The 20707-nt window shown below is 34.8% G+C and overlaps 3 protein-coding genes across 5 annotated transcripts in view; 1 reads left to right on the top strand and 2 right to left on the bottom strand.

Annotated features, from left to right (window-relative positions):
• Window positions 1–5759, top strand: part of LOC306858546 (semaphorin-3C-like) — a 52547-nt gene extending 46788 nt beyond the window's left edge. For both annotated transcript variants that reach the window (XM_079399124.1, XM_079399125.1), the window contains exons 17-18: window positions 836–966; window positions 2782–5759. In XM_079399124.1, coding sequence (XP_079255250.1) covers window positions 836–966; window positions 2782–3180 — 530 coding nt within the window. In that variant the 3' untranslated portion in view covers window positions 3181–5759. The remainder of the gene's footprint in view (window positions 1–835; window positions 967–2781) is intronic.
• LOC306858545 (lysine-specific demethylase 7A-like) overlaps window positions 1–6120 on the bottom strand; it is a 107958-nt gene extending 101838 nt beyond the window's left edge. The window contains exons 1-2 of one of the 2 annotated variants that reach the window (XM_079399122.1): window positions 5963–6120; window positions 4621–4782 (exon numbers count right to left, since the gene is read on the bottom strand). The gene's annotated coding sequence lies outside the window, so the exon portion shown is untranslated. The remainder of the gene's footprint in view (window positions 1–4620; window positions 4783–5962) is intronic. The other variant, XM_079399123.1, reaches the window with a different exon arrangement.
• A 2271-nt stretch (window positions 6121–8391) lies between these two features.
• LOC306858751 (platelet glycoprotein 4-like) lies at window positions 8392–16961 on the bottom strand (the record flags this gene model as incomplete). The annotated part of the gene is made up of 12 exons (XM_079399444.1): window positions 8392–8579; window positions 9821–9875; window positions 9977–10050; window positions 10146–10264; window positions 10378–10562; window positions 11851–11920; window positions 12216–12265; window positions 12496–12587; window positions 13781–13927; window positions 15142–15286; window positions 16030–16190; window positions 16839–16961. 12 exons carry the CDS (start codon window positions 16959–16961, stop codon window positions 8412–8414), a joined length of 1389 nt encoding a protein of 462 aa, XP_079255570.1. The 3' UTR covers window positions 8392–8411.
• Window positions 16962–20707: the final 3746 nt, after the last annotated feature.

Genomic DNA, 20707 nt, shown 5'->3' with positions numbered 1-20707 from the left:
TATATATATATATATATATATATATATATATATATATATATATATATAGAGAGAGAGAGAGAGAGAGAGAGAGAGAGAGAGAGAGAGAGAGAGAGAGAGAGCAACAATAAATGTATGTGTGTTTTCTTAATTTCTCCAATACCGACAGAAGAACCGATAACGTCAGATCTTATCAATACTCCAGTCTTTCATAATTTAGCCCCGACACCGATTTAATACCGAGTTTCGGTACCCATCCCTAGTTTTAATACATACACATACAATGTATTTTTCTAATGAAATACATTTCGGCGCTTAACTTTAATGCTAATTAATGCTAACTGACATGCAGCCTCACACATTTCACTCTCTCTTCTTCCATCACTCGTTTCCTTCTATCTCTCATGTTTGTCTGATTCTCTCTCTCCCCTTGTGAAAAAATCTGTCATGGGACCAGAACACCTGTTAATTTGAATACAATTGGCACTGATACTGTCAGCAATCCAGATAATTCAGTTCAACACTTCAGATGCATCAGAATTAATAAATAGCTATCTTAACGATGAGTGGAAGCGTTATCCCAGCTGTATGCATTAAACAAAAGTAGCATAATGTCCAAGCAGATGTTGAATGTATGACATCATTGGCCAGTGTACAGGGTCACTTATCAAATTACACACTAATGTGGCCCACTACTCTTAGGGAGTATATTTTACTGCATACTCCGTGAGCTCGAACCCCATCATTACCCTATTCCGCAGATGTTAGCGTGTCAGCTGAATTACGGCAGTACAATTACAATTAGTATGCGTTGAGTGTTCGAGAGCTTTGGCTAACGCTTCATGTCTTATTTCAGCCTACAGGAATGCAGTGGAGATGACCCAGTATGGAGTCAAAAACAACACCACCTTCCTGGAATGTCAGCCCAAATCTCCACAGGCCACAGTTAAATGGCTCATTCAGAGAGACAACGATCGCAGGAAAGAGGTCAGACAACCCTGTCCAAAATGACACAACATTAAACCCTCATCCTCAACAGTGCATTGCTCCAGGCTATCGATATTTCATGTCAATGAAATATCATTGTGTTTGTAATAGGGCTGTCAACGTTAACTCGTTAACACATGCGATTAACCTAAAAATTTGAATGCGTTAACATTTTTTTAGCGCAAATTAATCGTTAACCGTTGATAAGGTTTGACCCCAACTTCTTGCCGTCATCGTAGTGCGGAAGGTAATCTATCATTGTCTGCGTCCCAATGTGCACGCTATCCATCCTAAACTCTAAAGCATTGGTCTCAAACTCAATTCCTGGAGGGCCACAGCTCTGCACAGTTTATCTCCAACCCAAATCAAACACAGCTGATCCAGCTAATCAAGGTCTTCAGGATTACTAGAAACTTCCAAGCAGGTGTGATTTGGAGCTGGATGGAGCTAAACTGTGCAGAGCTATGGCCCTTCAGGAATTGAGTTTGAGACCACTGCTCTAAAGGGAAAAGGGGGAAAGGGAAGTGGTGTGTGGCCAAGTATGGTGACCCATACTCGGAATTTGTGCTCTGCATTTAACCCATCCAAGTGTACACACAGTAGTGAATATACACCCGGAGCAATGTGTACACTTGGATGGGTTAAATGCGGAGCACAAATTCTGAGTATGGGTCACCATACTTGGCCGTATGTCACTTGTATATTGTATGCGAATATAATTATTACATTTATAAACAATTATATAATAATAAAAAAATGAATTATTCCTTATTATTATTTAATTATTTAAAAATATATAAAAGTAGTAGTAGTAGCCTATTAGAGGTGGACTTATATGATTAAAATCTTATATCATGCACGATATAAGCTATTTTATTTCACAGTAAGGATATATATCACAATAGAGTTAGTTTTGCTTAAAAATAAGGCCTTTATGATATCAAAATGTTTGATACCATAGAAATTTCATAATTCTTGTCAAAACAAACTCACCAAAGACAAGCAAACAGTCAGCGATTAAATAAAAATAAAAAACTAATTAAAGGCAATATGGCAAAAAAATATTCTTCACTGTGTAAATTAAATATTTCTTCTTATTAAAGTTACTAAAGTGATTTAGTCAAGAGCAGTGTTAAAAAATTAAAAAGATCGACTACCAGCAGGAATATTAGACCGCTGTCACTTTAAGAGCTGCCCGGATCCAATATACTGTTAAACACGTGTTTTCTTTCTCAGCTGTTTGCTTTCACTTAAGACCTAAATTACTGTATTTATGATGATACTTGCAAAGACAGGCATTTTGACACATACAAATGTTTGTATTTAACAGTTCAAGGCCTATAAAGCGCCAAAAATATCTCTATGAGCAGTCTTCACATGCGTGCGCGAGCATATAGCAAAATGAGTTCTCTTTCGCTGTTGATTGTGTTTGAACAGCTTTAAAATCACTTGTTTTTAAACCGCAATGCTTAAAAAGTGTGCAAATAATACATTTTCATGACCACGTAGCACAACAACGCTATGTGAGTATGTAACGCAATAGAGAAGATATAACGGGAATATCACCCACCCCAAGTAGTATATATGACTACATTATTCTAAATTAATAAAGCATAAACATGTTCTAAATGGGAGAAACCCCTTTTATAGTTCATTGATTACATTGCAAAAATAGTCTTTTGATCACCAAAACAAACACGACTCTATCCAAAAAGGATCACAAACCTCTCTTGAAAGCTTTTTTTAATGTATTTTTGTATTCAATAAGCATTTAAAAATGACACATTCACAGGTAATTCTTTTCTCTCTGTGCAGGTGAAGCTGGGCGATCGTGTGGTGTCCACCAATCACGGTTTGCTCATCCGTTCAGTGCATTCTTCGGATCAGGGTGTGTATTACTGCCTGGCCACAGAGAATGGCTTCAAGCGCACACTTGCTAAAATCCGTCTCCAGATTCTGAGCGAAGCTCTAGTCAGCGCTCTGAGTAATAAACATTCTCCATGGGGCTGGGCAGCCTCATTGCACCCTAAAGCCCTAGTGTCGGCCTTCAGCCCGGCTGAGACGCTGGCCATGCACCAATACTGCAAGGAACGCAAACAGATGCAGAGTCTGCAGAACATACAGAGCCCCATGAGAGGTGATCTGGGCAAACTCAAACCCTTGCTGGACCACAGGAAGAGCAGGAACCGCCGGAACCACTTACAAGAGCAATAGAGTCGAAACATGAACAAAGGAAATGGATGGAGAGATGACGAAAAGGAATAAAGACATGCATCAGGAGAGAGGAAAATAAAGGATGATAACGCTGGAGAAGATTCCTCTGGTAGGAACCTCAATTGTGGTTCTTCTTCAAGCTCAAAGCATCGCAGGTGCTTCCTGTACAGCAGTCTTATATACATGAATGCCCAGAGCAGAGGACTCTGAGACATCCTCACACACAAGCACTCAAGCCAATTTGTGTTTCAAGCAGCATAATACAAAATGCCATATGTCATACGGTAGTTTTGTTATCATTTCATGTGAATGTGGCATTTCAGAACAAACCATGAAGTAACACAAAGTCCTTTAAGACCCAATGAAATGGCTTGAAGTTTTTTTTCCCTTTCCCTGTGTTGATGTATTTCCTATTGAAACAGGCATTTGGGGCGGGACATATGGAGGGGCTCGTCCCTTTTTAACAGCCTTTAGTTTACATTACAGCCATGGACATTTATTTCTGCTTGCTAATGCTAGTGAAGTATTACTAAATGGGACAGTCTCATTCTAGAGCGCATTTCAACAGACAAAAAAAAGTTTACTCATCAATATTTTGGTTTGTTTACTTAAAGAGAAAGGTTGTAAATTGCAAATGTACATATCTGCTAAAGGTCTGTCAATTTTTAGGACTATATATGCATCAGCCGTAACCTCAAAGCTAACAGACATAGACAAAAACCCCACAGAAATTGTTTTGTTTTCTAGTACGTATCGGATAAATTCTTATTAGATATGGATCTTGAGAGTATTCTGTTAACTTATAGATGTAAAGTTGAATTAGCTTCTAAACTATTGATTTCGTCTACATTTTCTTTAATATCCCTGCAGAACATTGTGATTAGAAGTATATTCTAGCAATCCAAGTTTGATATACATGACATGTTTAGGGAAAGAAATTTAGGAAGATTTCTCTAAAATGGAACAAATTTGTCCATTCTACTATCTACAACTCTTTATTACCCCTGACTGAGGTACAAGGCTACATTACATATTAATAGTAATCTTTTATTAGTCTTAAGTCAATCAATGGCCTCTCTACATTGAGATGATAATTTGTGGATTAGAGTTCATCTCCAGCTTGTAAAAGCTTGTTTTCTAGCTAATGAATTGTTTATGGTCATCTAACAGATCATGAAAATATTTCTTGGAGATACAAACATGACGCATAGACCAAAGTACATCTTCCCAGCTGCACCACAGATGTTCATATGGCAAGTGAGAGGGAGAGACGATGGTTTGGAGACGTTTCAAACTGTACCAGACAGGTGGCTCTCTCAGCCCATAATACTGTAAAGAGTGTTGTGTTTATGCCAAGTGTTGTGCTTTGGGAGACATCATTAATCCAAAACACATCATTTCTTCCTTAGACAAATAACTAGTTCGTCATCATTTACTCACCCTCATGACCTTCCAAACATGTCGGACCGTATAGTGCACGTCGTATGGACCACTTTTATGAAACGTTTTTGTCCTTTAAGATGCTTGACAGTCAGTGGTCATGTTTTCAGTGTATGGAAAAGAGCAGCATGATCATTCTGCAAAATATCTCCTTTTGTACTCCTGAAAGAAAGAATGATATGAGGGTAGATTTTCACGGGCGAACTCTTGGATTCAAATGTTGATTGTATGCGCACGTTTTCTTCTTTTCCTAACATGGTATCCACATTATTCTTCAACACAGAAGTTAGCTGTTTTCTGTGAATGTGTGAGACTTCTGATTCATAAGCCTAATTGGAAAATAACTATAAAAACAACAAAAATGCAGTAAACAGTAAAACTATTTGCGCTACAAACTAGTGTGTTTGCAAGCAAAATAGACAGCTGAAAGCAATGGAATCCATGCACAATCAAGTTACAAATGGCTACATCCGATCTTACATTAAAAATAAGGTGAATGCTGAACCAGAATGAAATTAGTAGATTTACTTAAGCCCCAGAAATACCACAGTGTTTAAACCACATAAGGATCATGTATCATTGTTATACAGGCACATGTTTGATGTTGTAAATGAATGTCATGTTAATGTTTTGTGGTTTGCTCAGTGTGCGCAGCTGTAATGTGATTGTCACTCATTTTAGATGATGTATAGCCTTGTACAGCACTCTATGTCTGTGTAACTTATCTCTTTTTGTATTTTGAGTATCTGTAAATAGTGAAAAGTTCAAGAAATTCAGCCACACTTCAATTTTGCAATAGATTTCTCTATTAGAATAATTTCATTCACATTTGTAGTTTCTCTCTCTCTCTGAAATGCCCTAACTGAATGTAGTTCAATGCCAAATTTCAGATGTTTTTGACTCAATCTGCATTTTGCAGATGTTTCATGTTCACATTTTTTTTCCTATGGCATTTTGTGCCCACTTCAAAGGGCATTTGGAGTAACAATATGTTTTAATATAATAGGCTACTATAGCGAATATGCTGTATTCCCTGTGAATGTTAATGATAATTTTATTTTACTGAATGTCTTGATTTGTGTATTCCTATTTATTAATGATATAAGCCTGAACAACTGCATTAAACAATTTTAATCTGTCCCATGTGTTACAGACTCTTTACAAAAGAATCTGAGAATTGATTCATATGAGTAGTGCTTAATATTAATCAGATTAAACTCATAAAGAGTTATGAAGACAGCAACATTACACATGAAACATAATGAAAAGCAAATTCACGGCGCAGCAGAATAAGACCGTCAGTCTTGTGTTTGATGCGTATTTTCATGTTTCGGTAACTTACAGAGAAGCAGAAACGATTTGTGTCAGCTGAAGGTTTTAGATCCAGTCTTCCAAACGAGCTTAAGTCAGTTTAATGGTCAGCTTCAAACTGTTATAAAAGCGTTTAATTCGACTGATGAATTCGCGCCTACATGTCGAGTGATATTCAGTTATCGCGAGAATAGAAAGTCGTTTTAAAAAGGAAAAACAGACGGTTGCCAATCCCTAAACACAATTTTTGTAAATACTTTTTTTGCAGACTGCATTTAGCTAATAATAACTATTATTATTATTTAAGCTGTTAATAAATTATTAAATATAAATAAAAAATTGTGCTTTTGTAGCTACCTTATCTTCATGGCCAGTTTTGACTACGATAACAATAACTGATAAATGGCCAATATATTAAAAATATAACATGACATTTCTTTCTCTCTCGCTCTCTCTTTTTTTTTTAATGCTAAAAGTAAATTTAGATACCATATGTACAGCAGATTTGACAAAGATTACATTTAAAGGGATAGTTCACCCAAAAATGAAAATTTCTACTCATGTTGTTCCAAACCCGTAAGACCTTCATTCATCTTCGGAACACAAATTAAGATATTTCTGATGAAATCTGAGAGCTTTCTGGCACTCCATAGAGAGCAATAACTGAAATGTTCCCAGACCCAGAAACGTTGTAAGGACATCGGTGGTTCAACTGTAATTTTATGAAGTTACAAAAGTACTTTTTGTGTGAAAAGAAAACAAAAAATAACGACTTTATTCAACAATTCTTCTCCTTCAAATCATGTCTTCTGCCATTATTGAGAGTATCTCTGCAGTATCTCTGTATACTCGTGGTACTCTCCATAATGGCAGAATACATGACTTGGAGAAGAAGATACATGTGTGTGTGTGTGTATCTTATAGCAGCCATTGGAGAATGTGTGTGTGTATACACACAGCACAACTCCAAAAACTTAAAGAATAAATAAATAAATCTCTAATATCAACCAATTATCAATTTGGTTCTGAAATACTATGCACCCTTTTTATAATGCATCATACAGTATTTGTACTTGCTGTTGAAATGTCATTAACAAACAGTTATGCATATTTTATGTTAGTAGCATGGACATTTGTCAAGCCTTTATTCTAAAGTAGAGTATAAACCTACATGCTGTTTGCTCTGGCTTTTAGTTGTTTAAAACCCACGGGTCAAACCAGAGCAGAAAAGCAGCAGTCGGAGATGACCAGTTGTGTTTTATAATTCATAAAGCAGGAAGGAGGGAGATACCTCCCAGGCCTACTTTCATATTTAACAAACCCTTGTTTCCCACTCAACCCCAAGCCTCTTGTTCTTCAAAACCTCCCATCTGATTTAGCAGCCATTGGAGAATGGAAAGTAAATCATATGGATTTACAGGGTATAACAGAGAAATCTGTTCAGTTTATCAGTCTGCTGTTCTTAAAAAAAAAAAAAATTCAAATCACAATGAGGCCAAGTTTCACAGTTCTTTGCTTTACTGAAATTGTGCTGACATATAAAACTATTTCATATTTAAACAAGCCACAGTATGACCACAAATTGGCAGAAATTTTGCCCTGATTAACTATTTAAAGTATGACTTGATACAATATCAAGCGAAATACCGAAATAAATCATTTTGCTCCACGAAAATGCAGAGCTTATAAATTATATAAATAGAATTGCAGTTCCCTGAGCGCAAATAACAATTACAATATACAATTCCCACAAAGTGCGCTATCAAAAAATCAAACACGCAAAGCACCTCCCTTTATTTAACCCCTTAACTGTCACCCCCCCCCCCCCCCTTTTTTTGAAAACAGACTTGAAAGTGCACTATTTAAAGTTATATTATTATAATTCATGAATGCTTTTGAATACAGACCTAAGGTTGGTCTCCTTTTAAAGAAGACAATCAGCAGATTATTGCAGAAGTGGAATAATTAAAAAAAAATAAAGTAAAAAAAAGTTATAAGTTTAAATTTACTGCAAATAACATGTACCATGCTATTATTATTATATATTATATAAAATAAATACTTTACAAAATATGTTTTAATCCAAATTTGACATAAAATTAAAGTCATGTGTCTTAATAAGCTGTGCTCCAAATTTGAAGTTGATATGAAAAAAATTGAGGTTACTATGCAATTTTGTTTAGGCGTTATACCACAAACAGCCACCGGGTGCCATTCAAACCCCATTGAATTTTTTTATGCACTTTTCTGTCACAAATGTATCAATTTCTCTCTCACTCGTACTCCTATCACAAAATAACCACCAAATATGGAATCTTGAGACTCAGACCTTTCCGATGATATCAGGTGTCAAGCTTATAAAAGGTTTTGATTCTATAAGACCGTAATATATTTGGAGTATCCTGTTATGGTGTATATGTTTTGAGGTCCGCTCTTATCATAAATTAATCTATTCTCCTACATAATTTTTAACAAAATACCTAGTTTTTGCTCAGTTTCTTGCACACCACAATCAATCCGATCAAACAGCTGGCGAATAAGACTAAGCCAACCGCTAAGAGTCCGATCTGAAACCCCTGCAACAGCTCCATCCGAGAAATCAGCTCTTTTTTGAACATGTCGGCCGTCTCATCGTCCAGAACTGCCGTCTAACACAAATAAAAGACAAAATCTTAGTCAAGTCAGCAGTGAGGCGGCACCTAATCCTGCTCTGATGAAACTATCAGATGGTCCATGGGTCAGACATGTGTGAGATTAGCTGTTTATGGACCGTAATAATTCTTCTGATATATCAGATGTAAGATTTCAGAAATTACTTTGTTGGTCCCAAATGGGTCTAAAGTACCTATTTAAAGTAGTGATAACAGATCTAAGGTGGACTTATTGTATCTAAATGCTTTAGTTGGACTCATCACAACCCACAGCATATAATCATACACTATACATATCATATTTGCATTTATTAGATAATATATGCTGTATAAAAAAAAAAGATTTAAAAATGATTTTACTGACTTAACTTGGGTCACTTTTTGGACCTAAACACTATAATTGGACGTATAAGCTTTAGTTGGACCATAATGCTTTATTTTGACTAATTTGCTTTAGTTTGACCTTTAGTAAATACGTTATTTGGATCAGAATGCTTTAATTAAAACTAAATGTTTTAGTTGAGCATAAATGCTTTAGTTGCACCTAAATTCTTTATTTTGATCTATATGCTTTTAATTCAACCATAATTCTTTGCTTGGACCTATATGCATTAAGTACACATTTTAGTTGGACCTAAATGCTTTATTTCAACCTAAGCGCTTTTTATAAGATAGATATGTAACAAAAGAATATTCAAGGCAACAAACCGACATATTTGTGACCCTGGACCACTTAAATCGCTGGGGTATATTTGTAGCAACAGCCAAAAATATATTGTATAGGTCAAAATTATCCATTTTTCTTTTATGGCAAAAATCACTAGAATAGTAAGTAAAGATCATGTTCCATGAAGATATTTAGTGAATTTCCCTCCATAAATATATCAAAACTTAATTTTTGATCAGTAATATGCATTGCTAAGGACATAATTGAGACAACTTTAAAAGTGATTTTCTTAATATTTAGATTTTTTTGCACCCTCAGATTCCGGATTTTCAAATAGTTGTATCTCGGCCAGATGTTGTCCTATCCTAGCAATCCATACATCGGCGAAAAGCTTATTTATTCTGCTTTCAGATGATGTAGAAATCTCAATTTCGAAAAATTTACACTTATGACTTGTTTTGTGGTCCACATTTCGTCTTTTATATTTCCTCTTATATTTTTAGTGAATACTAAGGTTATTATAGGTGCTTTTTTGGACCTATAAAGAAATAGATGCTTCATTAGCGCTTACCTCGTTCACCCACAAAATAGGGAGAATTGTGAGCTCCTTGATTTTGTTCAAAATTCTGTGAGAAAGACGGAAACAGGACATCATGTTAGGCCGTGCATGTATGAATTTAGCAAAGTGCCATGCATCAATAACAATGTGTGATGTCTGTTTACATACTCAATACTACTTGATGGGCCGTACAACATGTTGACCTGAAGTCTTTTTGCGAATCTCAGAGAGAAACCTGTAATCTACAAATGACACAAGATGCATAACCATTATCTTATCTTAAAGATTTTTCTTTTTAATAAAAGAAAACTTATGCAAACTTAAAAGGGTTCCTCACCGGTTCTACATCCAGAAATATGGAGTGCTCATCAAAGTTCGGGTTCAGTCCGATGACACCTTGTTGGAGATGATTGCTGCCGTAGAGGAAGTGGGGTAGAGAGAGGAATACTGGGGTTCCTGTTGAAAAATATTGAATATAAAAAACTGAAATGTGATAGAATAATGATTTCAATCAACTTTAGTTTCAACTTCGGTCTCATTTGACTTCATACGAGGCCCAAAGCACAGACCTTTACAGGGGGTGAGGTCAAGAAGTCCTGCCGTAGTGCAGTTTTTGGTGAGCACAGTGTCTGTACAGTAGCACTGGTTATCTGGGTTCTCCACTGGAGAGGCCAGAGCTTCAGGAGGCAACACGTACCGATACACATCGATTCCCTTCAGGTCAACAGTTCCATCATACACAGCAGAAATTGACCTAGAGGACAAGTTTGATATTTATTACAAATATGTCTTGCAAAGGGGGAGGGAGTGTATTAAACAGTATATTAATTATTTTATAATTGATATAATACACACACATAAATATATATATATATATATATATTTTTTTTATTTTTTTTTATGCTCACCAAGGCTGCATTTATTTAATCAAAAACACAGTAAAAACTAGAATATTGTGAAATATTATTACAATTCAAAATACCTGTTTTCTATTTTAATATAGCTGAAATCTCATTTGATTCCTGGCAAAACTGAATTTTCAGCTGCCATTACTCCAGTCCTCACTGTCACGTGAACATTTATTGTTAGAGTCAGTGTTGAAAACAGTGCTTATATATGGAAACTGTGATAGATATATATATATATATTTTTTTTTTTCAGGGTTCTTTGATGAATAATAATAATAAAAAAACATAAATAGAGGAGCATAACAGCATGTTTTTGAATAGATTAAATAGATTACTTATGTAACATAATAAAAGTCTTTACTGTCACTTTAATGTGTCCTTGCTTAACAAAAAAATAATTTCTTCAATCTTTTGAACAGTAATGTATATTAATTGAGTGACACATGAGTGAAAACATGAGGAAAATATTTCAGAAGCCTCAAGACATGGACTCAGTAATACATTTTTAACACTTATCATGTGACTAAATAATAAAAAAACTGACATCTCCAGCAGTTGGCTTTACAGTCACACATGATGTATTATGATAAAAGTGAGGAACTGAGTTTTTTCTGACATCTATGACCCTTCAGAAGGAGTGGCCTGACCTCTGGTGGTAATGACAAACAAAAACTGGCCGCATGAAACCTCCACTTAGATACACTATATCTGTATATATCAGGATTCCAGAACAAATCTAATCAGATGCAGAGAGATAAAAGTCCATGGACCCTCATGGAGAAGATTGGACTTTAATCAATAGATTATGAGAACATTGCTGATGAGTGGCATTTAAATATATACAGTGTCTTCAAAGTATCTGGAATAGCTCTAAAAAAATTATAAATGCCGTAAACAAATAAAACATTTATTGAAAAGAAAGATAAGCATAAGCAATTGACTCATAATCACTTTGAGACCACCAGGTTAAAAGTTAGCTCTGAGATAGAAGTGAAGCTAGTTTTGAGGAAAAAGTCTAATATCACATGTTTGCATCAGGTTTATATTTTGTTGTTAAAAAAGTAATCTTTATCATTTTAAAATGTATTTAATTGACTTTTTCTACTGATTATCCAAGGAACAGACTGGAAATACCTGCAGATATCGGGAGAAAAGAAGAACAGGGGTTCTTTCTTGTCCAGGAAAGGATGGAAGGAGGAACCATCTGTTGGCATATGAATACAAAATTGAATATTGTGATTAATGTGTGAAATATTACATTTGTTGAACTTTATATCAGACACCTGTGCTGAAAATCAACAGATGATTAATAATTAAACCAGATGAGAAACTATAGTATAAGACCTGCACACTATTTCTTTATTGGACACATACACCATGGTTTTAGACAAATAGCTGTGAGATGGAAGGCATACTATATATTTGCATACATGTCAACAATAATGTAATTACTTCACAATTAATTCAATATCAGTGTAATACGTCAGAGGTAAACTTGCCTGTTCCGTTTATCTTATTGCAATAAGAGTCTTTCCAGTAACTCAGGGATCTGTACAACATAAAGGTTTTAGATGAGATTGATAGTCTGAGTCTTACTAATGTTGTGTTGAAGAAAGTGATTGATTCATTGATTACTTAAATCATAAACAAAATTACTGACAGTTGTTTCTGTATATACCGTATGTACATTTCAAATCTAAGAACGACAAACCCATTTACAGCCCAAAGAACCATGTAAATGTTACACAAATTCATCATGCTAACGTAACATATACTTACGATTCACCTGCCCAGCGATCGATTGTGGCTACCTTATTGATATCATCTTTGCCTGTGAATACAGTGTATGGTCCATCGAAGGTGTCATTGTACTAAAAGAAAAACAAAACAAAGGTAATATTTTCTCTGAATGTTAAGAGTGCATATAACACAACAAACAGGGCTGTAAAAACTGGAAACATAAGCATTTTTAATTTATGACATTCAGACTGAAGAAAACTTTTGTGGATTAGCTTCAAGGCTAATCTATAACCAGCTTTCATTAAACCATTCATGGGGTCTTTAAAGGAATAGTTCACTCAAAATGAAAATTTGCTGAAAATGTACTCACCATCAGGTCATCAAAAATTTAGATGAGTTTGATCCTTCATCGGAACAGATTTAGCATTACATTTCTTTCTCAACAATGGAATGTGTGAATGGGTGCCGTCAAAATGAGAGTCCAAAGAGCTGATAAAAACATCACAATAATCCACACAATTCCAGTCCATCAGTTATTGTTGTGTAATGCAAGAAATACAAGAATGTTCGTAAAAAACTAATTCATCATGTTTTAACTTCAAACATTTGTTTCCAGCAAAAGTAGGAGTCCATAATGTTTCTTCCAGTAAAAAAGCCATTTTGTCTGAATCAGGAGGGAAATATGCTCAGTTGAAGCACTGTTTACAAATGAAAACAGTCCAAAGGGTTCTAAACAAATATGTTGATGGATCATAAAGTGAGAGGATAACAGGGGATGGACTTTTTCTGGAGGAAGCATGATGGATTAGGGACTCATATTTTGGCCAGAAGAGACAGTTTAAAGTTAAAATACCTTAATGATGGATTTGTTTTGTACAAACATACAGCTTTTCACTTCACAAGAGATTAATCGATGGACTTGGATTACTTGTGGATTATTATAATGTTTTTATCGGCTGTTTGGACTCTCATTCTGACGGCACCCATTCACTGCTGAGGATCCATTGGTGAGCAAGTGATGTAATGCTAAATTTCTCCGAATCTGTTCAGATGAAAAAACAAACTCCTTTACATATTTGAAGGCCTGATGGTGAGTATATATTCAGCAAATTTCATTTTTGGGTGAATTATGCCTTTAAGTATTCTTACATTCTTAATTTTTGTATAATTACATACATCTTAAATCACATATTTGCATATGTTACAAATTATTTTGCTCATTCACAATAAAAATGGTCTAACTGCATTTGTATATATGAAATTGTTTATCAATAGTGAAGCTATAAACATCCTTTATTAGCAGGTGAATGCCATGAAGCCTTACTGGATAAAAAACTCCAAGTGTGCTGCTCAGCATTGGGTCTTTGTAGCCCCACAACAATTCCTTAACAGTCCTCTTCTGGAAAAGTGAGGAATTGGAGCGATGGATGAGCCATTGTGCAAGTTTATGATCTAGTAATCTGTAAACTCCCTGGAAGAGAAGAAAATAAAGTTGATCACAGCACAAGCATGGAACCATAACCTGTCATAAATTCATAAAAACATCACAGCCTAAAAACATCTTTATTTCATTTTTTATTTCATTTTATTTCTATAGCACAAAATAATACAACCATTGTTGCCCAAATTGCTGTACAAAAATAGAAAACCAAAAAGCCAAAAAAAAATTAATAAATCTTAAATATACAAAGACAATGACATAGCACCACAAAAAAAAAAAAAAAAAAAAGACAACACAAAACACAAAAAACATAAAACTCAGCACTCAGAGAGATTAAAAGCCTGAGTTAATAAATACGTTTTTAACAATGATTTAAAACTAGAAATAGTCTGAACTAATCTAATACACACAGGTAACAAATTCCACAGTTTCGGGGCAGCAACTGAGAAGGCGCGATCACCCTTAAGTTTTAATCTAGCTCTGGCAATTGTTAAAAGTTGCTGATCAGAAGATCTCAAGGATCTAGCAGAAGTATGACGTTTTACTAAGGCATCGAGATATCTTGGAGCTAGGCCATTTAAGAACAAACACTAAAAGTTTGTATTCTTTTCTTGTAATCAACACTAGTAAACATTTATTTGCATTTATTATCTCAACAGCACTTTTATCTGATTGAACATCACCTGCAATTATGAATACAATTATGAAAATGGATGAGGTGATGATTATACAGCATTATTGGTTACATTTTAAGATAGGTTCTGTGCTGACTCTTGACAGATAATTACAGATATCAACATTTTATCAATGATATGACAAACTTTGACTTGCTTCACAGCTGGCAACAAATGCTGAAGCAATGTTATCAATATCAGGGGTCAGCAACTTTTGACATGTGAGCGAAAAGAGTTTTTAAGAACGATCAGTACTTTCTTTTTATTATATATATACTTACACTATTGTTCAACATGTTGGGATCGGTATGATTTTTAAAATGCTTTTGCTGGAGTTATTTGAAAATACAGTATAATAGTAATATTGTGAAATATTATTACGATTTATAATAACTGTTTTCTATTTTTATACTTTAACATGTAATTTATTTGAACATGTATTTAATTTTCAGCAGCCATTGAGAAATATGCATCACATTAACTCGCCATGGAGGACAAGGGAGGAAAACAGACAAAGAGAATGACAGATGGGTGAGAAAGATGACAAGAGATGGTTATGGAAATACATACTGCTACAGCTAGATTGAGCGATGTGAATACGTCCTCCTCTGTGCCTACTGACATGCTAGGCTCAAAGATGGCTCCCACTGGCAGCACAAAGGACACAGTGTAGTTATCATTGAAGGTAATGTTTGTTTTGGGGATAAAACGCGTCCTAGATGACAACAGAGAGCATGAGAGCATATTAGACCATAAATAAATACATTATGAGCATTTAGTGGCTTGAAATTGCAAGAAAAATAAAAGTTAGGTGGTGTTTACTGGTCATACTACTATATAGCAGAGAAAGGCCATACTTTAGAATGCATAACAGAAATGTCATGTCAAGTAGATTAAGAATACATTTTTTTTGTTGATTTTATTAATTATTTGTATCCTTGGTAATTTGAGTCAACTGATGTAATATATATATATATATATATATATTGTAATTAACAAAAACAGATAAAAGACCAAAAACAAAATATAATAAAATAAAAAATGTAAATGTGCAAAAGTGCTCACATTTACATTATATTACTTTAGAACATGACAGACATAAGCATGGAGTGTAACATTTGCCTGAATTAGATAAGCATCATCCCATCAGATAAATTTTTGCTTATCAACATACAATTAAATGACAACAGCATGATAAAACTTTTGAACTTGAAGCGCTTATGATGGTATTGTCGCAGAAGTAGGTAAAAATGGCCTATACTTTGGCAAACGACTGATGTTTTGGGATTCGTTCTGCTTTATTTCAGGTAGTTCAAGAGACAGGGATGTTTCTGAGTAAATTTGAAAGATCAAAGAGTGAATATGCTTGATTTAACTATCTCTACCTTCAAGAGATCAAGAAAAATGGTTTGTTTACACGAGTATTGATTGAAAATCTATTTATATAGCAAGTCTTACTTGTATGTGTACGGTCCTTTCTGCACCAGCACAGGTTTGGCCCCTTGACTTAAAACATCATCCGGGTTCTGCACGTCAAACAGCCAAAACTGCCTGTACATCGCCGTGTCTACAGACGTCCAGGTGTCAAATGCTAAAGTGCCGTTTTCCAGCACCGTTTCCTTTAGAGACACAAAACATACTTAGTGTCAGATACTCTTTCTATACAACATTGTGTACAATTCAAATTGGGGTAAGGCTGGGGCAAGTTGTCACAATCTCAGTATGATGTTATTTTCAGTCAAATTCTGTATAGGCACACACCTTTAAGTCTACAATAACGCTACTGAACATTTTCAATGTTTTTTTTTTTTTGCTTAGATATAGAAAGAGAGCTCATTTAACACACTGTCATTGACCTTGACACCATAACTCGAGAACCTGCTGTTTAAATACATTACACTGTCTAACATACACAATTTATATTTATGGGAAATGTATTAGATGCTATTTAATGGCTTTTCAGCGAAATATAAACAGTTTATTAAAGAGCAAAACACGTAAAATTCTAATCAATAAATTTAATTTAAATTACATGTGACAACTTGCCCCAACTATACATTTATTAAATAATGCCCTTGACACATAAACCCCAATTTTATGTAATCTCATACATCACTGATAGTAGTACATTGTACCCTACATTGCCTGTTCCTAAAATTATTCAGAATATTTCTCTACAGCAACTTAATCATATACTGTATATGCCTTTCTGGAAGATCTGCAAATGCATGTGCACCGAATATTGATAGAAAAAGACGACGACTTACCGTGTGCACGGTGTTTTCAATGAACATGTTGCCCACAGGGATGAGAATCCCGCCCAGCAAGGCGATCAGGGCTCCCAGCACGGTCCCTGTGATGAGCCCGCATTTCAGATCACAGCAGGTCATGATGGCGAGCAGCAGCCTGGACCAACACTGACCGGCGGCGCGTCAGGTGCGAGCATGAGGTCGTCCTGGGAATTATTATGCAAGTTCCAGGGATCGAAGGTTGCAGAGGAGGAGATTTAGGACTGGATTGCTGCGCATCACACCCTTAGACCCTCGTTAAGACGGAGTTCAGTTATCTGAGCGCGATAACGCACTGCTGAGCGGGGAGCGGGCGCGTAACGCACGACATTCAGAAGCCAAGGCCAGTGTCATTATCAGACGAGAGGCTGAGCTTTAACACAGGTTAAGACTCAAGAGTGACTTTGAAATATATAATCGACTTCGAAAAGACTCGCGAGCCCCAGAAAGAAAAGAAAAAAAAAGAAAAGGAGAAAGTGTTATTTCTAGATTAAAAATAACAGTGATACGTATGAATGCAATATATATTTTTTTATTAAATGTTTACTTTTGAACATTCTATATTAGCTATCTAACAGCATAATTTCTCACAAAATAGAAAAGAAATACAGTAGAAGCAACATTTTATAGAACAGAATATCAGATCACTAAAGCTGCAATTAACCAATCAGAATCAAGCATTTCAGGCAGTCATATGTGTGTAGGTAGGCTACTGTACACTGTACAGTTTGTATGCATACAGTGAATACTTTAGCTGACCAGTCAGAATCAAGCAATCCAGACAACCATGTGACGGGGAAAAACATCAAATTTAGAATAGAAAATAGAATATCAGACCACTGAATGTCGCAAATGACCAATCAGAATCAAGCACTTCATATTGCGCAATAAATGTGACGAACATCTCCATTCCCCGACATTTAAAATGATATTATATTTGCAAGCAGCTGTGGAAGTATAGCTTAGATAATGGACATATCAAATAGTAAACCATTAAAAAGTTCAAGGGTTGTTTTTATTAGTTATTGCTGCGCTGCATTAGTGGAATACTACATTTTATATCTTCCCCTTTCACATGCGTGCTTCCTCTATCTCTCTCTCTCTGTGTCATAAAGAGATTGCATTTCAATGTTGTTTCTGAGTAATGTTATCAGAGTGAAGTTTTAGCTTGTACTGTCCTCTAGTGTTCATGGGTTTCAGTTTGTCTGCAAGACTGCAGTGTGTTAATGTTTCTTGACAGGGCTATCAGAGTGAAGACCATGTAATTGTAGTTATCTGGGGTTCTTGGGGTCCTTTCAGGGAATACACATAAAAACGGACAGCTTGAATTTACTAAGTTGCTTTGGAGAAAAATAAAATACATGCATCTAAATATATATGTAAACAAATATACATTTCTTCTTTATTTCTAAAATGTGCAAAAGAAATTTGGATGAACTCGCATTTTCCCGTACAACAATGTGAGCTTCATGCAAAGAGTCAACGCAAGTTTATATATACAGGGCACTAGAGGGTAGTGTTCAACTATTGGTGTCAACTTAGTAGTTTTTGGCAAGTTGTACAAAAGTTTGAGTGAATTTTCTTAGCTACTGTTACTATAAAAAATAGGTCTATAATGTGACTTCACAGTAAGCAGGGGCATTAATTACTGTAATTTTCAGAATCACAATGACCTATCTGTCTGTAACAGCTAATATTTGAGATATTTATAGAGTAACTATATTAGTGCCCACATACTATTATTGCTAGTTTAACTTCCCAGCATGTATAGCAGCATGACTTATTTATTTTGAAAATAAAATTGCATTTGTTGGCTGTCACCATTGTTGAGATATGCTTAGTGTGCATTATTCTATTTTACCCTTTTATGAAAGATTATTAATAAATACATTTATAAAAGGATGATTTTTTTTTAAATGCTGGCACTTTAAAAGAAAGTCTCATGTTAATGTTATCAATTAATATTTGATGTTAGTTAAAAATAGGCTACAATTATTGTTTGTGTTAGTTCACAGTGCATTGACGTAAATTTTTGCTTTTAAAAATGCATTCATTGTTAGCTTAACTAATATAAAAGCAAATGGAAAGTGTTGCAAAATGTTATATTTCTGTAAAACATTCCCAAATATAGCGTTGATTACAGACTTATGATAGACAATTTTAAAAATTCACAGGATTTTACTCGAAAATGTGGCATATTTTTATAAAGTATATGCTGGCTAAATTGACACAAGATTCTAAAAATTTTAAGTTTAACACTCTAAATAACACATTATTTGACAAATGCATTATTTTTATTGTCTTATCACCTGGCTCATGTCCTTACTGAACTGTAGAACTGACGCAGACAGTCACATACTTTGCATACAAGCTGTAATAGCCTCATGTGACATGTAAATGTGCGGTTACAGTGTTGTAACCCTCGGAGATCCAATGCAAATGCTCACTCAAAGCAGATGTGTTTTCCCAGCAGCTCAAAGCAACTGTAAGGTCTGAGGTCAACGCCTAATTTATCTGCTTTAACCTCACATGCATGCTTGCATATTAAAAGGCTGATCCTCGACGGAGGAGTGATAGTGTAATGATTTTTGAGGCTCTTTCTGCAAGCAGGATTGTCAGCAGTGTTGATGTTGCAGTGAGGTGTGGTCACAGTTTATTTGACCTTGGAACATATGGTCCGTTGTGACACTGGCATCTGTGATGGGTCTAGGACAAACTCAAGAACCTGAGAAAACACATCTGGGACACTGAGATTAATAGAATAGAATAGAATAGAATAGAATAGAATAGAATAGAATAGCCAGTAAACAAATACATGAGCATGCATAAATAAAATGAATAAACATGCATGCAAGAACATGCATAAAAAATACTACATTCATAAATTCATTTAAAAAGTACAAAGTCAGTTATGTTAATATATTTTAACAGCTTACAGCAACAGCTGCCAATATCCACCTTTTGAATGAATGAATGAATGGTATATTGAATAGGTCATATAGAAGAAATCTGCAATCAACATTAGAAACTGACCCAAAAAAAGGAAATAGTTGCCGTGAAAATGATTTTTAGATCATTTATTATCTATTTACTTATGGTTACTACTTATTTATACAAATGAAAAGGATCCCGCTTTATATTAAATGGCCTTAATATAAAAAAATAAGTACTATGTACTTATTGTGTTCATATTGTATTGCAAAACACTTTTGCTGCTATATTGAGGTGTGATATGGGTAAGGTTAGGGACACGTTTGGTGGTATGGGTAGGTTTAGGTCAGGTTTTGGGTAGGTAATTACAGAAATTAATTACAGATGTAATAACATGCAGGTATTTTTAAAATATAAGTACAATGTAAAAACATATATTTTATATATATATATATATTAATATAAAGTGGGACCATGAAAAAAAAAAAAACCCAGCAACATCAAAATAAATATTTTCTTTATTGTATTACTATAAGTTCTAATATTTCAAGCAAATCTACTCATTTGCAGATATAGCATCAATTTTAAAGAAGAGCAGGTAAGTTTTAATGTTCTAGCTGATTTGGTCCCATTTACATTCTTCCCAGCATGCACTGGAGCATGAATAATTAATATGGCTGCACTGTTTGACCACTTGCCGCTTTTATTTACACTTTTGTTGATTTAGTTGCTATGTTTAGTTTACGTTACCCTTGTCATTTTGATTACTGCCACCCTTGTTGTGTTTCATGTAGCAAGTCTTGAGGCCTGATTGTAGTAGATTTAAGTTATTGTTTTTTTTGTGTGTGTGTGTGTTTGATGAGTGTTTATGTGATGTTGTTAATAGTTTAACTCCATGACCCTGATATAAAAATAGT

The sequence above is a fragment of the Barbus barbus genome (genome assembly GCF_936440315.1).
Source record: "Barbus barbus genome assembly, chromosome: 39".
Lineage (NCBI taxonomy): Eukaryota > Metazoa > Chordata > Actinopteri > Cypriniformes > Cyprinidae > Barbus > Barbus barbus.
This window is presented reverse-complemented; position numbering and strand designations above follow the sequence as displayed.